The following is a 19956-nucleotide window of genomic DNA, read 5'->3' as shown; positions in this document are numbered from 1 at the left end:
AAAATAATTATAAGAGTAGCAACCTAAAATAACTGAACAATATCAGTCACTTTAGACCATATTTTTGTAATTTGAGGTATTAAAATAACCATGTTTGCTAACATAACGAAAAAAAAATAATTTGACAATCAGCATGAAAGATTCAAACAACCTCCAAAGTAGACTGTATTGTTGTGCAATCATTGCAACAAAGCCAATTACCTTCTACCAGTTGCCTGTCTGGAGTATGTAGTTAAATAATCTGTAGGTTGACTAGATGAAAAGTGAAAGCATTCATCTAATACAAGAGCCACATAAGTATAAGCCATATGAAATCACTAAAAGACAAGTACCCGATGCTTATATAGGTGATATATACATAGTAAGCTCAAAGGTTAAAAATGGAGGGATGGGATACATGAGAAACAACCATACCTGGCAAATGCTAAAACTAGTTTATCTTTGATAAAGGTATCCTCATGAGAACCATGGCCCATGTATATATAAACAATCTTTGTTGTTGCAAGGCTGAATGAACAACATATCTCATAGTAGCACAAAGACATAGTTTTGTGTAACAAAACATTCATAAACTTGGCTTACAGCTATTATATTTTACCACATTTCTCAACCATGCATGGCAATACTTTGTGGTTCCAAAACAAGGCCTGCAACAAATTGCCAGCTTGCTTGCACAACAAACAATATCAGTCATTTAAAGAAGGCTTAAACTATAACAACCAAAGTGGAATAATATGGTCCAAAACAGATTCAATGAAGCACCTAAAAACAAATTCCCTGATAATTTCACTATATTTGTCTTTACACGAATGACATATTAAATAAAAAAGGAAGAGTACAACATCATTATCCCACTAATTCTCCATTAAGTTTGTCCTCTCTCAAACATACCAATTGCCAACATTAAGTTACCTATCAAATATAAGCATAATCCCAGACAAGAAAAGTACCAAAATATTCTTGGCATTTTAAACATGAAAACAGCAGATGCTCCACTGACTTTTCATTAGAATTGTAGCATCAATAGTAATTACTCAAAAATAACCATCAGTTAACAACTATAAAAGAACAATAGATGTTTGGAGTATGACAAGCCAGTAGATTGACTCACATAAAATATATGCAAAGAAGGTAAATCTGACAAACTTCATTGAAGTATCTTATTAACAGATTTTTGGTGACTCTGCCAATGCCAGAACCACAATATGAAATTCAAGAGTTTGCTTATTAGATCTTCCATGTACAAAAAAGAAATATTCAAAGCATTTCTTATGTTAAATTCAACAAACTCAGCTACAAAATTTCACAGGTCCCAAAAACACTCTGGAAATTAAACTAAAACACAATAGCCATCTTTCCCAAGAAGCAACAAGATAAAGTAAAATCCCAGATAAAATCTTATTCGATTTGAAAATCTATGAAACAATATCACATCAGCAAGAACCAAATTGATTCTCATAAGTGAGGCTCAACAACAAAGAGTGAGTACCAAGAACAACAAGTGGTTGGTGTCTGGCATCAGCAACAAGAAAACATTTAGAGAAGAGGATGTTCAAGAAATCCTCACTGCAAGTTACTTTGATTTCACAAATTCATCATAAACAACTTCACACAGTCACCATCAATGTAGGACAAATAACATGCACTACTAATGTCAGCACTGTTTGAAGAGTTAAAATGGGTTTAGAACTTACCCTAAATCATGGTAGTGAATAGGACTGGTATAAGAACCAATGTACCTCGTGTTATGCTTGTTAGTTGAAGCCCACGACCCACGAACTATAGAAGCCCACCACGGAAGCACGGTGGAGGGTAGGTAAGTAAAACAACAAAAACTCTTTTTCTCATATGAAGGGCACAAGTAATGGCAGCATAGTTTTTCAAAGATGAAAAAATAATTTAAGAAATTGTTACAACAATGGTGTTGTACTAGCAAACGTCATTGTATTGAATGTGTGCATTTAGATACGACGATGTTTTTTACGGCAACGTTGTCGCCTAATGAGGCGCATCAAATACCACTACGGTTTTAGCCAAAAACGACATCGTTAGTTTTGTGGTATTTACAAAATTATCACCGTGTGTACTCTACAATGGTCCCCAAACGACCGACGTCGTGTTGCAGTCATAAAATCTTGCTTTTCTACTAGTGAGCTTAATCTTTTTAGCCTAGATTGAAGTAATAAATTTGGTTTTGCAGTTATTTCCTTTTAAAAACAAGTGTGATGCCTTGTTTATAGTTTCATTTCCTTCATATACAATACTAATAATATGTGATGCCTTGATGTATATCCTTGCTAACAAATTAAAGAGTATAAGACAGTTGTTAATAACCTTTTTTACTTTAAATTATATTATGCTATTTTTTTTTCTTTTTTGTTAGTTGTTACTTGATTTTGAGATGTGACTTGAAATATAGATTTTATATTTGATTGTTTGTGATAATTCTATTATTTTGATCAATTCAGATTTTGTTATAGTATATTTTGATGATAAATAGACAATATTTCCTTTCTATCACATCACTACTTTGTTAAGTTTTTGGTGATAAGTCATTGGAATTTGGCTGATGATTTTGATTATTTTTTATGATTTTTAGCTGTTAGGTTTTTGGTGTAAAGTTTCTATATTTTGATGATTTTTAATATCGGCTGTAGTAATAATTATGAGGATTCTTGGCTGCAAATATTGTTTTAGTTGGGTTCTTCATTTTCTATTATAAAAGTTTAGCTTTAATTAGTCAAATTTCTTATTAATTATGATTTTTTTAATTTATTTTATAGATAGGTAAAGATTATGGTATGGATGAAGAAGATCAAGGCTTGGAAGTAGAAGATGAAAACCTAGATCAAGATATGGTTCCTGAGTGACATGTAGAATTTAAGTTTTTTTAGATTACAATATTATTTTAGAAGCTAGATAATGATGATTGATATTATTTTCTAGAAAATACTTTATCAACCCAATTAGTCATCTATATTTAGTTCATGACTACAATTTTTGTTCTAGTGAACAAGTTAATGATGTGATGACATACTATCTTTTTTTCTTTAACTTCGTGTATCCAAGAGTATAACTTTTAGTTCATTGCCGTTGATAAAAATAATTTTTAATAGACAAAAAAAAGATAATTTGTATACTTAATTAAATTATTTTTCTCTTAAAATTGTTCCCAAACTATCTCACAAAATCATTTTATCCATCTAGAATTAAAAATTTTGCCTTAAAAAGAAAATATATCGTGTATTCCCAAACAAAAGGAAAATATTTTCTACATCTATAATTGATAATAACAAACAATTATATGTGTGTTGTTTGACACTATGGTATAAAACTATTGTTGTAGAACATTAAAAAAAACATTCTTTATGTCATTCATGCTAAGATTTTTTTGGGTTTCCTATGCCTGCAATGGTTTTTGTTCTTTCATTGCAATGGTGTAAAAATGTTGTTGCATGTCACTTAAAAAGCTGTTCTCTTTATCATACCAAATACTACTATTTTTTCGACAGCTTTGCCTTTGTTGAAAAAAAACGTTCCCAGATGCTAAGACAACGCCTTAGTTTATCACAGTCTAAAAATCATTCTCTAAGAAAAAATACAACGGTTTTTTTGAAGTAGACAACACATTTTATGTGTATCAGGATCCTGTAATAAATATTCCTTCACGAAAAATATATATGGTTGGATCTATATTGGAATTCAAAAGCAAATGATGATATAGTGATTCACGAAGCAAAATTGTCCAGATATTAGCTTCTTTTAGCTTATATAAACAGGTAAGCCGTAAGGATAGAAGGATAGTCATGTGTTAAATTTTGTTTATGTTTGGGTATAACACATTGATATAGTCGTTAAAAATTAACGTTGCAATTTCTGCCTCTGTCATATTGCTGCTTGTTGGAATATTATCGTCCATTCGAGAACTAGAATTTACAGGCCTATACTTCTCTCGCTTTCTTTCTTATTATCATCAAATAAATATATTGACGATGGCACAAGCAGTACCATAACCCATATACAAAAGAAAACAAACACATCATGTATCCCTGGTTAATAGGCATTTAACCTCAATAAGGTAAATAGAAAGTAACTAAGACAACAAGCCACAAAGCCTTGGCTTCAAAATAGCCTATAAAAATCAGTCATATACCAAAAAACCAATTAGTAAACCTACACACCACCTATCGCAATAGCTTCTTTGTCTTCTCTCCTTTATTTCCTCCCAAAGCCTTCGCTTGGCCTCAAAGTCACAAAGTGAGTATATGTTGACAATTGTGATAGGCTCCCTTCCTTCTATATCTCCTCTAAACCAACACACTTTTCCCCCTCCTTTATGTTATATTACTATCCAACTTTTCTTTTTTACTTCATTACTATTCACTTGAACTTTTTACTAAATATTAGTGTTAGAACGTTCATTTGTCTAATGCATCTTCACTCGTGTTTTAATTTTACATTTTGCACCACTATTTGCTCTTGAATTTCATTCAATTCTTCACATGACATTATATATTTTATTTTATTGTTTATATTAATGATGTCTTTATCATCTAAGAGTTACTTAACTATTAGTCAAATGTTACGCAGCTGCACAAACACAAGTTATAGGAGTTTTCTATGGAGTTAATGGTAATAATCTACCATCAAAGCAAGAAGCTGTGGATTTATATAAATCAAAGGGTATACCCAGAATGTGCATATACTCTCCAAATGAAGCAACACTTCAAGCCCTTAGAGGTTCTAACATAGAGTTGATGATGGACGTGGTTGGAGAAACCCTTCAATCTCTAACAGATCCCAATGTTGCTACTGATTGGGTCCATCGTTAAACAACATCCTATTCACAAGATGTCAATTTCAAGTACATTGTTGTTGGAGACGAAGTTCACCCCCAATTATGATGTTACCCGGTACATTTTACCTGCCATGACCAACATCCAGAATGCAATTTCATAAGCTAATATGCAAATCAACTTGTCAGCAGCAATAGACACCACTTTGGTTACCGACTCCTACCCACCCAATAACAGTGTGTTTCACTGCAGATGTAAGTCCATACATGGGGCCCATTATCAATTTCCTAGTGAACAATAAAGTCCCACTTCTTCCCAACGTGTACCCTTACTTCGCTTATGTTAATGATCAACAAGGCATTAGTATTGCCTATATATACTCTTATTACTCAACAAGGAACCAATAATTTTGGGTACCAAAACCTCTTCGATGCTATGTTGGATTCAAAATACACTGCTCTTGAGAAGATGGGTGCGCCTAATTTGGAGATTGTTGTATCTGAGAGTGGGTGGCCATCTCTAGGCGGAGATGGAGCCTTGGTTGAAAATGCACATGCTTATTAATTTAATTTGATAAACCATGCCAATAATTTGATAAACCATGTCAATAGTAGGAGTGGAACTCCAAAAAGACCTGGTAGGCCTATACAAACATTTTTGTTTGTCATGCTTGATGAAAACCAAAAGCCAGGTGCGAAAACTGAGCGACATTTTGGTCTATTCAATCCTGATAAATCATTCAAATATGAACACACATTGAATTGAAACCGATAGATATATGTTCTTAGGTTTTCTTTAGTACAACATAGGATCTTCCAAAATTTGAAAGATGGGTATTGTTTGGTACAACTGATGTATTTTGCAAATAATGTGGTCTTCAGGGGTCTTGAAGACCAAATGAAATATAAGCCACAAAAGATATTAGTGCATGAGACTAAATTGTCCAAGAGACCTATTATGACTAATCAAATGTATTTTATACAATCGTATTCTTAGTAATCATAATTCCTAAGAATTGACTTTCTTTGGAATGATGTTTCTTGAGTATGAAAAAACTTCTTCCCTACCAAAATTATGCCAAAATGGAAATTCTTTTTTGTAGAAATGTCTTGGATAATCAACGTATGATGGTGACAAACTTTTTTTGGGATGGGGGGAATTCGGAAGGCTTTGGGAAGAATAAGTACTTGAGCCTCCCTTCCTTGATTGGCAGTAACCAAAAGGTAGTTTTCAATTATATAAAAAGACAAGGTTTGGAGTAAAATATAATCGTGGAGTGGTAAATTTCTATCTAAAGTAGGAAGAGAAGTAATGGTGGAATCAGTGTTATAAGCCATCCCATCTTACTGTAGGGGTGTCTTTCTCTTATTTGTTTCGGTAGCAGATGATGAACTCCATTTGATAGGGCTCTGGTAGTGGAAATCATAAAAGCATTAGATGGTTGCAGTGGGAGAAACTTATTATGAGAAAGGAATTTGGCGTGCTTAAATTAAATTCAAATATATTCACGGGTTCGATGTTGCTATGTTGGATAAACATTGGTGGATTTTGGTTTTCAGTCCATATGAGCTTATCTCCCACGTTCTAAAGGTGAGGTATTACCCAAATGAAGGCTTTTTAGAAGCTCAGGTGGGCTATAATCCGAGATATTATTGGAGGAGTATACAGAGTTCTGAAGTTGTTATCAAGGAGGAATTTTGTTGGTGTATTAGAAGTGGGGCAGGGGTTAGAGTTTGGAAGGAAATAAAATCAGCTGGTATTATTAAAAAAACTCATCTTTGAAAACAAGAATGATTGAATATTGCTAATCACCTTAATTACTTTTTTTTGAATGATAGGGGCAATTAGCCCCTATAAATTAGATTAAAAATCATTAGGGAAAACAGTCAAACTTACATCTTCCACAACAACAGGTAAAACAAAATCATAAACTTGCCAATTATCATCTAAAGACATTGCACGGTTTGTCCGCCACTCTATTTGCTTCCTGCAATACATGGTGCCATATTATAGCATGTTGAAATATAAACTTGATTTGGGCTTAAATTAATTATTTGGTTCCTTGGACTTAGTTATTTTGGGCTTAAGTAATTATGGGTCATGTTTCTAGAGAATTCTTGTAGTGTTTGGAGTGTCTAGATATTTCTTATGATTGTAATATTCTCTAGAATACTCTTTGGATCTCTAGAGTTGAGAACTCTCTAGAATTAGTGTGTCTAGAGTTCTCCTTAGAATAGTATAAATAGAGATGTAATCCTACACATTTGTATCAAGCAAAAATATAAAGTTCTCTCCTCCATAAAGAATTCTCCTTCCTATCAAGTTTCTATTCAAAGTCTCCAATATTCCTAAACATTTTTCCTAAACATAAAAGGCCTTATTTCCAACAAATTGGTATCAGAGCTTCAACATCCTCAAAAGATGGCGAATGGAGGTTTTCATTTCCAAATACCGATGCTCACAAAGAACAACTATGATAATTGGAGTATCAAGATAAAGGCGCTACTAGGAGCTCAAGATGTGTGGGATATCGTAGAGAATGGCTTCGAGGAGCAAAATGAAGTCTCGCTAAGCCAAGGTGTAAAGGAGACGTTGAAGGAGTCAAGAAAGAGAGACAAGAAAGCTCTCTTTCTCATTTATCAATCGGTGGATGAAGATACATTTGAGAAGATATCCAACGCAACGACGGCCAAAGAAGCATGGGATAAGCTTCAAACTTGCAACAAAGGAGTTAAGCAGGTAAAAAAGATTCGTCTTCAAACTCTTAGAGGTGACTTTGAGCGTTTGTTTATGGAGGAGTCCGAGTCAATTTCTGATTATTTTTCTCGAGTATTGGTCGTAGTCAATCAACTTAAGAAATGGTGAAGATGTTGATGAGGTGAAGGTCATGGAAAAAATACTTCGAACTTTAAATCCAAGTTTTGACTTCATTGTTACCAACATTGAAGAAAACAAGGATTTAAAGACCATGACTATTGAGCAACTCATGGGTTCCTTACAAGCATACGAAGAAAAAAAAAGAGAAAAATTAAACAAAAGGAGGCTACGGAGCAACTACTACAACTCAACGTAAAGGAAGCAAACTATGCAAATTACAAGAGCCAAAAAGGACGAGGTCGCGGCCAAGATCGTGGACGTGGACGAGGACATGGAGGAGAAGGAAGAGGTGGTTACAACAACCACTCCAACAAATTCAACAATGGAGAAAGAAGTTGGAATCCACAAGTAACAAGAGGTCGTGGAAGAGGAAATTCATGGTCGAGGTATGACAAATCACAAATCAAATGCTTCAATTGCAACAAGATTGGTCACTACGTATCCGAGTGTAGATTCTCGAAGAAGGTTGAAGAGAAAGCTAACTTTGTAGAAGAAAAAGGCGGAGAAGAAGAAACTTTGCTACTCGCGTGCCAAAACAAATTTGAAGAGAAAAGAAACAAGTGGTACCTCAACACCGGTGCAAGCAACCACATGTGCAGCGATCAAAGCATGTTCGTGGAGATCAATGAAGCGGCAACTGGCGATGTCTCATTTGGAGACGACTCAAAGATACCAGTCAAAGGCAAAGGTAAAATTCTCATACATTTGAAGAATGGAAGTCATCAATTCATATCCAATGTCTACTATGTGCCTAACATGAAGAATAATATTTTGAGCTTGGGACAATTATTAGAAAAAGGCTATGACATCCATTTGAAAGAACATAGTCTTTTCTTAAGAGATTGTAGACATAACTTGATTGCTAAGGTGCCTATGTCAAAGAATAGAATGTTCCTCTTGAACATTTAAAATGATGTGGCAAAGTGTCTCAAGGCTTGCTATACCGAATCTTCGTGGCTATGGCATCTACGATTCGGACACCTCAACTTCGACGGTCTAGAACGTTTAGTGAAGAAGGAGATGGTGAGAGGCTTGCCTAGCATCAACCACCCAGACCAACTTTGCGAAGGATGTCTAATTGGGAAGCAATTTCGTAAAAGTTTTCCAAAGGAATCAACAACAAGAGCAACAAAGCCGCTAGAGCTCATACACACCGATGTTTGTGGACCAATCAAACCCAATTCATTTGGTAAGAATAAGTACTTTCTCCTCTTTATTGTTGATTATTCCAGAAAAACCTGGGTTTATTTCTTGAAGGAGAAATCAGAAGTGTTTGAAAACATTAAGAAGTTAAAAGCCCTCGTGGAGAAAGAAAGTGGTATTTCCATCAAGGCCATGAGATCTGATCGAGGAGGAGAGTTCACTTCAAATAAGTTCAACAAATATTGTGAAGACCATGGAATCCGTCGCCCACTGACAGTGCCAAGATCGCCACAACAAAATGGAGTAGCAGAGAGAAAGAATCGGACCATACTTAACATGGTGCGAAACATGCTCAAGAGCAAGAAGATGCCGAAGGATTTTTGGGCTGAAGCAGTGGCATGTGCAGTTTACCTAACAAACCGTTCCCTAACAAGAAGCGTGCATGAGAAGACACCACAAGAAGCATGGAGTGGAAGGAAGCCCGGGATCTCTCACCTCAAAGTGTTTGGAAGCATTGCCTATACCCATGTTCCAGACGAAAAGAGGACAAAGCTCGATGATAAAAGTGAGAAGTACGTGTTTGTGGGTTACGACTCAAGATCCAAGGGGTACAAGCTCTATAATCCAAATAGTAGAAAGATTGTCATAAGTCGCGACGTGGAGTTCGACGAAGAAGATTGTTGGGATTGGAGTGTTCAAGAAGATAAGTATGATTTTCTTCCTTATTTTGAAGAAGATGATGAAATTGAACAACCAATCATAGAGGAACATATTACACCACCTGCCTCACCGACACCAAGGCTGGATGAAACAAGTTCAAGTGAGAGGACACCGCCACTAAGGAGCATTGAAGAGATTTATGAGGTAACCAAAAACCTAAACGACATTAACCTCTTTTTTCTTTTTGGTGATTGTGGGCCTCTAAGCTATCAAGAAGCGGCGGAAAACATAAAGTGGAAAGACACCATGGACGAAGAAATCAAGTCAATCACGAAGAATGATACGTGGGAACTTACTACACTTCCACGAGGACACAAAGCAATCGGAGTAAGATGGGTGTACAAGGCAAAGAAGAATGCTAAAGGAGATGTGGAGAGATACAAAGCAAGATTGGTGGCTAAAGGCTATAGTCAAAGACAAGGAATTGACTATGATGAGGTATTTTCTCCTGTTGCTCGTCTTGAAACTATTAGACTGATCATTTCTTAGGCAGCCCAAAATAAATGGAAGATCTATCAAATGGATGTGAAGTCAACCTTCTTGAATGGTTTTCTCGAAGAAGAAGTCTATATTGAGCAACCACTGGGCTATGAAGAAAAAGTCTTGAAGTTGAAGAAGGCGTTGTACGGTCTCAAGCAAGCACCGAGAGCTTGGAATGTTCGAATCGACAAGTACTTTCAAGATAAGAACTTCATCAAGTGTCCATATGAGCATGCACTCTATATCAAAGTGCAAAGTGGAGATATTTTGATTGTGTGTTTGTATGTAGATGACTTGATCTTTACAGGGAACAATCCAAGCATGTTCGAAGAGTTCAAGAAAGATATGTCAAATGAATTTGAGATGACGGATATGGGGCTCATGGCATATTATCTCGGCATCTAAGTAAAACAAGAAGACAAAGGAATTTTCATCACCCAAGAAGGCTATGCCAAAGAAGTCCTTAAGAAGTTCAAGATGGATGACGCCAATCCAGTTGGCACCCCGATGAAATGTGGCAGCAAGTTGAGCAAGCATGAAAAAGGAGAGAATGTGGATCCAACTCTTTACAAAAGTTTGGTTGGAAGTTTACGTTACTTGACATGTACAAGGCCGGATATTCTCTATGCTGTAGGAGTAGTAAGTCGCTACATGGAAGCTCCAACCACAACTCACTTCAAGGCGGCAAAGAGAATCCTTCGATACATCAAAGGTACAACAAACTTTGGCTTGCACTATTACTCTTCTGGCAATTATAACATTGTTGGCTATAGTGATAGCGATTGGAGTGGAGACTTGGATGATAGAAAGAGCACTACTAGTTTTGTGTTCTTTATGGGAGATATTGCTTTCACTTGGATGTCAAAGAAGCAACTAATAGTCACACTATCAACTTGTGAAGCCGAGTATGTCGCTGCCACATCATGCGTTTGTCATGCAATTTGGCTAAGGAACTTGTTGAAAGAGTTAAAAATGCCACAAGAAGAACCTATGGAAATATGTGTTGACAATAAATCAGCACTCGCTTTGGCAAAGAATCCAGTCTTTCATGAAAGAAGTAAGCACATCGACACCCGTTACCACTTCATAAGAGAATGCATTGAGAATAAGGAGGTAAAGTTGAAGTATGTGATGTCTCGAGATCAAGCTGCCGACATTTTCACAAAGCCACTCAAGTTGGAAACTTTCGTGAAGCTAAGGAGTATGCTTGGAGTCACAAATCAAGTTTAAGGGGGGATGTTGAAATATAAACTTGATTTGGGCCTAAATTAATTATTTGGTTCCTTGGACTTAGTTATTTTGGGCTTAAGTAATTATGGGTCACGTTTCTAGAGAATTCTTGTAGTGTTTGGAGTGTCTAAATATTTCTTATGGTTGTAATATTCTCTAGAATACTCTTTGGATCTCTAGAGTTGAAAACTCTCTAGAATTAGTGTGTCTAGAGTTCTCCTTAGAATAGTATAAATAGAGATGTAATCCTACACATTTGTATCAAGCAAAAATACAAAGTTCTCTCCTGCATAAAGAATTCTCCTTCCTATCAAGTTTCTATTCAAAGTCTCCAATATTCCTAAACACTTTTCCTAAACATAAAAAGTCTTATTTCCAACATAGCAGAGGTTAGAAGAATTACATCCAAGCTTCAGAACTAAAATCACTAGCTGGAATCACTCTCAACTAAAAAGGATTTGAAGCCCCTACTCCAAGCTATGGAGATCACAATACACATGGCCCATAATTCAGCTATTAAAACTAAAAAGACCAATATTAGCAGCAAAAGTGAAAATCATCAAACACGAAAGTCCAGGCTAATAGAGGCCTCACAGTTCAATTTCAACTTATCAATAGGAGGAGGTAGCCATTTAATATCCAGAGACATCATCAAACATCTCTCAAAAGTTTATTAAAACTAGAGATACAAATTAAAGCTTCCAACTCCTTTGAAGTAACATTTTTTTAATGCTAGTTTCTATCTTTTAATTTTTTATATTTTTTTATTTTTTATTCTTAATATATTTATCAAAAACTTTTATTGTTCTTTTTAAATAAATAATAATTTTATTATTTATATGTTATTTTATACTTTTTAATTACTTCAATAACTAATTTTTTCGTTATTTTTTTAAATTAGATATCATACTAGTAGTGATTTTTTTAAGATTATTATAATCATTAACTTTATGTTATCGTATTTAGTACAGTTATTCATTAAGATAAATTGATAATTATATACTAACTAGGTAAACTAATACTTACGATAAATCATGTATATAAATATTTTACTAATAGAAGTTTTCGTTTGGGGTTTTCTCCGGACAAAAAAAAAAACATTACTAATATGCTTAACTAACAACTATTTTTTACAGCATGCAAATTAATAATTATTAATAAAAGTAATACTATAATATTTAAATCACTGTAGAAAAAAAGTATATTTAAATCAAAAAAATTTAACCGTATTAAATAATTGTAAAGAACGTAGGCAGAAATGATCATGCCAATATTAAACTGCCATCAAGGAATATTATTACATGATGTGCAGATAATTATTAACTATATTTGAGATATCAGTATCATGTAATGAATATTCCTTCATGAAAAATATATATGGTTGGATCTTAATTGGAATTCAAAAGCAAATCATGATAGTGATTCACGGAGCAAAATTGTCTAGATATTAGCTTCTTTCTGCTTGTATAAATAGGTAAACCATAAGGGTAGAAGGATAGTCATGTGTTAAGTTTGGTTTATATTTGAGTACAACACATTGATATAGTCGATAAAGAATAACACTGCAATGTTTGTCTCCGCCATCTTGCTACTTGTTGGAATATTATCGTCCATTCGAGTACTAGAATTTACAGGTCCATACTTCTTTCGCTTTTTTTTATCAGCAAATTAATATATTGATAATGGCACAAGGGTTAGCATAACACATATACAAAAGAAAACAAACCCATGATGTATCCCTATTTTTCTTTTATCAGCAAATTAATATATTGACAAGGGTTAGCATCACACATATACAAAAGAAAACAAACCCATCATGTATCCCTGGTTAATATAGCCATTTAACCTCAATAAGGTAAATAGAAAGTAACCAAGCAAGCCATAAAGCCTTGGCTTAAAAATAGCCTATAAAAATGGGCCCCATACGAAAAAACTAAATAGTAAACCTACACACCACCTATCGCAAGAGCTTCTTTGTCTTCTCTCCTTTAATTCCTCCCAAAGCCTTTGCTGGGCCTCAAAATCACAAGGTGAGAATATCTTGACAATTGTGATATTTTGCCCGCTTCCTTCCATATCCTGTCAAAACCAACACACATTTCCACTTTCCTTTACGTTATATTACTATCCAATTTTTATTTTTTACTTTATTACTATTCACTTGAACTTCTTTACTAAATAAAAATAGTGTTAGAACGTTCATTTGTCCAACGCGCGCATCTTCATATGTGTTTTAATTTTACATTTTGCACCACTATTTGCTCTTGAATTTCATTCAATTTTTTACATGACATTATATATTGTATTTTATTGTTTGTATTAATGATGTTTTTATCCTCTAAGAGTTACTTAACTATTAGTCAAATGTTACGCAGCTGCACAAACACAAGTTGTAGGAATTTGCTATGGAGTAAATGGTAATAATCTACCATCAAAGCAAGAAGTTGTGGATTTATATAAATCTAAGGGTATACCCAGAATGCGCATATACTCCCCAGATGAAGAAACACTTCAAGCCCTTAGAGGTTCAAATATAGAGTTGACGATGGACGTGACTGGAGAAACCCTTCAATCTCTTACAGATCCCAATGTTGCTACTGATTGGGTCCATCGTTATGTAACATCCTATTCACAAGATGTCAATTTCAAGTACATTGTTGTTGGAAACGAAGTTCACCCCAATTACGATGTTGCCCCGTACATTTTACCTGCCATGACCAACATCCAGAATGCAATATCATCAGCCAATTTGCAAACCAAGGTGTCAACAGCAATAGACACCACGTTGGTTACCGATTCCTACCCACCCAACAACGGTGTTTTCACCGCAGATGCAAGCCCATACATAGGGCCCATTATCAATTTCCTAGTGAACAATGGAGCCCCACTTCTTGCCAATGTGTACCCTTACTTCGCTTATGTTAATAATCAGCAAGACATTAGTCTTCCCTATGCTCTTTTTACTCAGCAAGGAACCAATGATATTGGGTACCAAAACCTCTTCGATGCTATGTTGGATTCAATATACGCTGCTCTTGAAAAGATAGGCGCGCCTAATTTGGAGATTGTTGTATCTGAGAGTGGGTGGCCATCTGCAGGCGGAGACGGAGCCTTGGTTGACAATGCACGCATTTATTACTATAATTTGTTAAACCATGCCAATGGTGAGATTGGAACTCCAAAGAGACCCGGTAGGCCTATACAAACATTTTTGTTTGCCATGTTTGACGAAAACCAAAAGCCAGGTGCGGAAACTGAGCGACATTTTGGTCTATTCAATCCTGATAAATCATCCAAATACTGACACATTTTGAATTGAAACGAATAGATATATGCTCTTAGGTTTAGTTTGGTACAACATAGGATCTTCCAAAATTTGAAAGATGGGAACTCGTGTATTTTGAAAATAATGTGGTCTTTTCGGGTCTTGAAGGCCAAATGATATATAAGCTAGAGAAGCTATCAATGCATAAGGCTAAATTGTCACAAATTGCATAAAGGTGAGGCCTTCCATGACTTTTTCTCCTTGTGATTGTGTCAAGTACACGGATGGTCGACCCAACAATAAGAAAAACTTAAAAAGATATTGATTTTTTTTTTATCCTTAAATAAGAGTTATATATCAAAATGTTTTGTTAATCCAAAAAAATATTATTTTAATTAATAACACAACCATCATGTGCATTCCATCACATATTGACAAATCTTCACTTTTGGGACCACAAGCTTTTACGCCAAAATCTTTTTCTAATAGTATCAAACCCTAATCCCGAAAACACGTGGACAATAATAACTAAGACGAAGAAAAGACCAAACATCGCCACCACGCGTCGTCTAAACAAACTCTCCACGATAGCAAGAATGGACCAAATCATTAACCCTAATTGCTTTTTATGGAGAACATTGACGAAAATCTAGGAAGCAAAAGAGTATCGTCTTATGAAGTAATGTTGTTACCCCCTTCTATATGACACAAACGACGTCATTTTTTTAACCTACATAATATTATTGAAACAACATCGTTTTAACTTTGTTTTAAAAAAGCATTAATCCTACGTGTAATTTCATTAATACAAATGACTACACGTGACATCACATGTATAATCTTACGTGTCCGAATAATCGTTACATAGGTAGTTAACAATTTTGGAATAACGGCAGGAACATGAGATAAAAAATTTCTAATATTATGAATCCAATTTTAAGAAAAAATTTATTAAAAACATATATATATATATATATATATATATATATATATATATATATATATATATATATATATATATATATAACCAAAAATATATTTAAGCATTTTATATTATCCTCCAATCACTTTTCGAAACGTGGAGCAAAAGTCCGGCACCGTGATTCTTAACTAATCAAATGTACCCTAAGGAAACCCTTGTGGGACAGAACCAATTTCAAACCTTGTGTTATTCTTTCCTTTTCCGGATCAGGCATCCACCGAACTAGAAAGAAAACAAAGCAAAGAACAACCAAAGCTTCGTTTCGCAGATGTGAAATCCCGAACAAAGCACAACCCAACCAACACCATCACACATTCTTTCCGTTATCCAAGTCACTACCTTTCTCAAGCAACGGATCCATTATTACCCTTTCTCAAACCAGTTACTAGTGTCTCATTGTCTTGATCGAGTCGATAACCAGTTCAATTTATACAACATTTTCCGCATTCGTTTCAATCGCCACATTGTTCAAATTCTGAAACGCACTTTTTCCCATCACTAGTTCGGAACTGCCGAGACTGAGAGAGTGACATTAAAAAAAAAAAAAACAGAAACGCGATTCGCGGAAACCAAACGGGGACAGTGCAAATGAGAATTTTCCCAAACACGTTCTTCACCAAAGCCCGCAATCTCATAGGCCTCGGGTTCGCTTCCTCGACCGCCGCCACCATCGCGGCCTCCACTTCCGCCGCGTCTTCTTCTCCATCATCCACCTCTTCTTCCGACGCCGGCGATACTTCTTCCTCCTATTCTTCCTCCTCCGAAGCCCAAATCGTCCACCGGAAAATACTGAAAACGAAGCTCTGCATCATCGGAAGCGGGCCGGCGGCGCACACCGCCGCCATATACGCGGCGCGCGCCGAGTTGAAGCCGGTCCTCTTTGAAGGCTGGATGGCGAACGGCGTCGCTCCCGGTGGCCAGCTCACCACCACCACCGACGTCGAGAACTTCCCGGGATTTCCCGCCGGCATCCTCGGCACCGACCTCATGGACCGCTGCCGCCAGCAGTCGCAACGCTTCGGTGCCGAGGTAGTCACGGAGACCGTCACCGCCGTCGACCTCTCCCAACGTCCGTTTAGGGTTTACTCCGACTCCACCACCGTGGAGGCCGAATCCGTGGTGGTCGCCACCGGCGCTGTGGCGAAACGGCTTAATTTCGATGGCGCCGGTGACACCCCTGACGGGTTCTGGAACCGCGGCATATCCGCGTGCGCTGTGTGCGACGGCGCCGCCCCAATATTCCGCGGCAAACCGCTGGTGGTGATCGGCGGCGGCGATTCGGCGATGGAGGAAGCTACCTTCCTCTCCAAGTTTGGCTCCAAGGTGTACATAATTCATAGGAGGGACAAGTTTAGGGCTTCTAAAGTCATGCAGGGAAAGGTGATGAGTAATCCCAAAATTGAGGTGTTGTGGAATTCAGTGGTGGTTGGGGCTCATGGGGATGATAAGGGTAGGATTCTTGGAGGGGTTAAGGTGAAGAATGTGGTGACTGGGGCTGTGTCTGATTTGAAGGTTTCTGGATTGTTCTTTGCAATTGGGCATGAGCCTGCCACAAAGTTCTTGGATGGTCAACTTGAATTGGACTCTGATGGGTACATTGTGACCAAACCTGGCACCACAAAGACTAGTGTTGATGGAGTTTTTGCTGCTGGTGATGTTCAAGATAAAAAGTATAGGCAAGCTATTACAGCTGCTGGCACTGGTAATTCTTGTTTCATAATCTTTGTATTCAAATAAATTAGATTGTTGTGTTGTGATAGTTGTGGATTCATGTTATTTGATTATTCCTGGTTTTGAATTTTATGGTCATGTTTTTCTATGTGTTCCATTATACATCATTTTGAAGCAAATTAGATTTGAACAGGTTATGTCATAATTAGGTTCACATGATGCCTGATTTTCAAACCTTGACTTGGAACTCATGTTTTCACTGTATTCTTTTTTTGTTTGGCAACAACATTTCATAGAATCACATTTCGAATATCTTTAGACACGTTTTGATTGATCAGTGTTCCACCATCTAGTAATCCACGTTTTCTGACCTTTTGTTACTTGTTAAAGAGATTCGATGGAGTCCACAGACTTTAGGTGTAAGATATATCCACGTTTTAGAATCTCATTTGGAATATCATTCAACATACTTTTTGATTGTTCAGTGTTCCACCGTCTAGTATTCCACGTTTTCTGATTGTTGAAGAGATTTAATAGAGGCCATAGACTTTAGTAGCCTCACCTTCACCTCAGTTATGTTCACATTATGATAATAGTATTTCTATCAACCATGTTTTGTTAGAACTTTAGAAATCATAGTGATTCTAAATGAACTCCTGCGTTTTTATTTTCCATTTCTCATTTGGGATAAAAGACTGAATACAGAATTAAAATAAATTACAGAAAGAGTACGCTTATTATTTGGATACGGGGATTTGAAGCTCAAATTGGCTTAGTCATTGATGCAAGTTTGGTTATGAACCCAATTTTGCATTTCTTTTGTTTGGGAAACGGGCGTCAAAATAAGGGGATCTATTCTGATATAAATAATTGAAGGCGGCGAATTATAAGAATTCGGAATCAGCTATTACCTTACATTTGAAAATTTTGAACTACAACTAATATCGTGCTATAAAAATGAGTTCACTGTTTGTAGCTTTGACTGTGTTTGTTGGTCATTGGCTCATTGCACTTAAGCATCAACAATCATATGCATAACACAATCAAAATCAGATAAAATGAAGCAAAAGCCTTATTCTCCCAAAGGATAATGGAAATCATATTATTGTTGCAGGGTGTATGGCAGCCTTGGATGCAGAACATTACTTGCAAGGGATTGGTTTGCAGGAGGGTAAGAGTGTTTGATGTTGTTGTACCCGGAGTTCAGAAGATGCTTCACTAGAAGCAACGTTGAATCCATACAAGAAAGTGAAAGCTTTTCCTTACCCTGTTAACATATTTATCTGTACCATGATATTGATCATTTGAATATTTGATTGCAGAGACAAATAGACTAACATCATTTGAGTAAACGTTTATATGGAGCTTTACCCTCTGTTTGCCAAGAAAGGCAGACTAGATGGAAATAGAAATAATGTGAATTGCATTGAAATACTAAATTTCTATCATTTATATCTTTGACGAGAAATGAGGAGTTGTTTTTATGAGACCTACTGAAAATACTTTCTCCTTATTGGCATCAAATAAAAGAGAAAGGAATACGGAGTAGATGGAAATAGAAACAACTCAAACAAGGAAAATGGGATTGAAATACCAATTTTTTATCAATTTTTTTTCTTATAGCTAGGAAATTAAAACAAGCAAAAAAAAAAAACTTAATTCACGAAGCGAGGAAAGCTACATCTTCTAATAATATGAGGTGCCAAGATCTAGGAGACTTCTCATAAACTGTCCATCACGACCTTCATTTGCTAATTATTTGTTGAAAGGAGAAAGAAAAACTCTTTTTGTGGCATCTAATAGAAAAATTATGTCCTTTTCAATTATTAGTCTTATGGGTGGAGTGAAAAATTATTGGGCTCAAATTCTTAGCGCAATTTGTAGTGGATTAAACTCTAACTTTTCACAAACAAACTCTAATAAAAAAAAATAATTTGTTTCAATTCAATAGAGAATCTGTTCATAAATCAAACAACTTAATTCTCATCAAGTAGCCGTCCACCACATTCTTCTACAGTCAATATTTTCTATCGAAAATGTGCATTCAAATATTTATTATTATTATTACTTACTTTTTTGTGAACATTATTATCAATTACTAAAATAATAAAAATTAAGAAAGTATGCAAGTCATTATACCCATGTCTTGGTGGAAACAACAAAGGTCAAGGAGATCAATCATATGCATTTCAATCTTCCAAACAATGCATTCTAAAGGTCACAAATTTATCATTAGTTTAACAAATCTTTGGAGCACTTGAAGCCTACTTGGCTGACCCATACATATGCCGAAATTACCAACATTAGGATCCATTCAACTTCAATTCCTCATAGTTCCAAATACTCACAATATAGACTTGACTTTAAGAAATAAAAAAACTCAGTCCATCTTTAATCCATCAAGGTCGAGACATAACAAAATCCACTAATTATTTTAAGCAAAATCTCGTAAAGATGCACAACTAACATTTTTTGAATAGTAAAGAACAAGATAAAGGCCAATCCAAGCCTTCATTATGCTATTTTTAAAAGAAATTTAATTTTTCATTCTCAAGAGCCGTGGACATGATTCTTGAGGTTTATCAAGAGGTCTTTCCCCTTAGAAATTCCACTAGATCACAATGATAAAATATAAGAAATTACGACATTCCTTTCTCATTCATTTTTCCACAGATACACCAAAATTCCAAATAAAAGGACAATAAATTAAAGAGTAAGTAGAAGGAGAGATATTGAGGTTTATCAAGAGGTCTTTCCCCTTAGAAATTCCACTAGATCACAATGGTAAAATA

The 19956-nt window shown here is 35.6% G+C and overlaps 2 protein-coding genes and 1 pseudogene across 2 annotated transcripts; all 3 read left to right on the top strand.

The window, feature by feature from the left end:
* Window positions 1–2801: 2801 nt before the first annotated feature.
* On the top strand, window positions 2802–5561 carry LOC100795941 (glucan endo-1,3-beta-glucosidase-like; annotated as a pseudogene).
* Window positions 5562–10314: 4753 nt separating this feature from the next.
* LOC100794884 (glucan endo-1,3-beta-glucosidase) lies at window positions 10315–14550 on the top strand. Its single transcript, XM_041010357.1, is given in 4 exon segments — window positions 10315–11229; window positions 11232–11254; window positions 12793–12880; window positions 13622–14550. Coding segments are annotated over 4 exon segments (1776 nt in total). The 5' UTR covers window positions 10315–10493.
* A 1085-nt stretch (window positions 14551–15635) lies between these two features.
* On the top strand, window positions 15636–18596 carry LOC100794363 (thioredoxin reductase NTRB). The gene is made up of 2 exons (XM_003548734.5): window positions 15636–17195; window positions 18279–18596. The coding sequence occupies exons 1-2, from the start codon at window positions 16082–16084 to the stop codon at window positions 18347–18349; spliced, it is 1185 nt and encodes a 394-aa protein (XP_003548782.1). The 5' UTR covers window positions 15636–16081; the 3' UTR covers window positions 18350–18596.
* The last annotated feature ends 1360 nt before the right edge of the window (window positions 18597–19956 follow it).

Source organism: Glycine max, chromosome 16 (assembly GCF_000004515.6).
Source record: "Glycine max cultivar Williams 82 chromosome 16, Glycine_max_v4.0, whole genome shotgun sequence".
Lineage (NCBI taxonomy): Eukaryota > Viridiplantae > Streptophyta > Magnoliopsida > Fabales > Fabaceae > Glycine > Glycine max.
The sequence above is the reverse complement of the archived record's forward strand: the minus strand, read 5'-3'. Positions and strand labels throughout refer to the sequence as shown.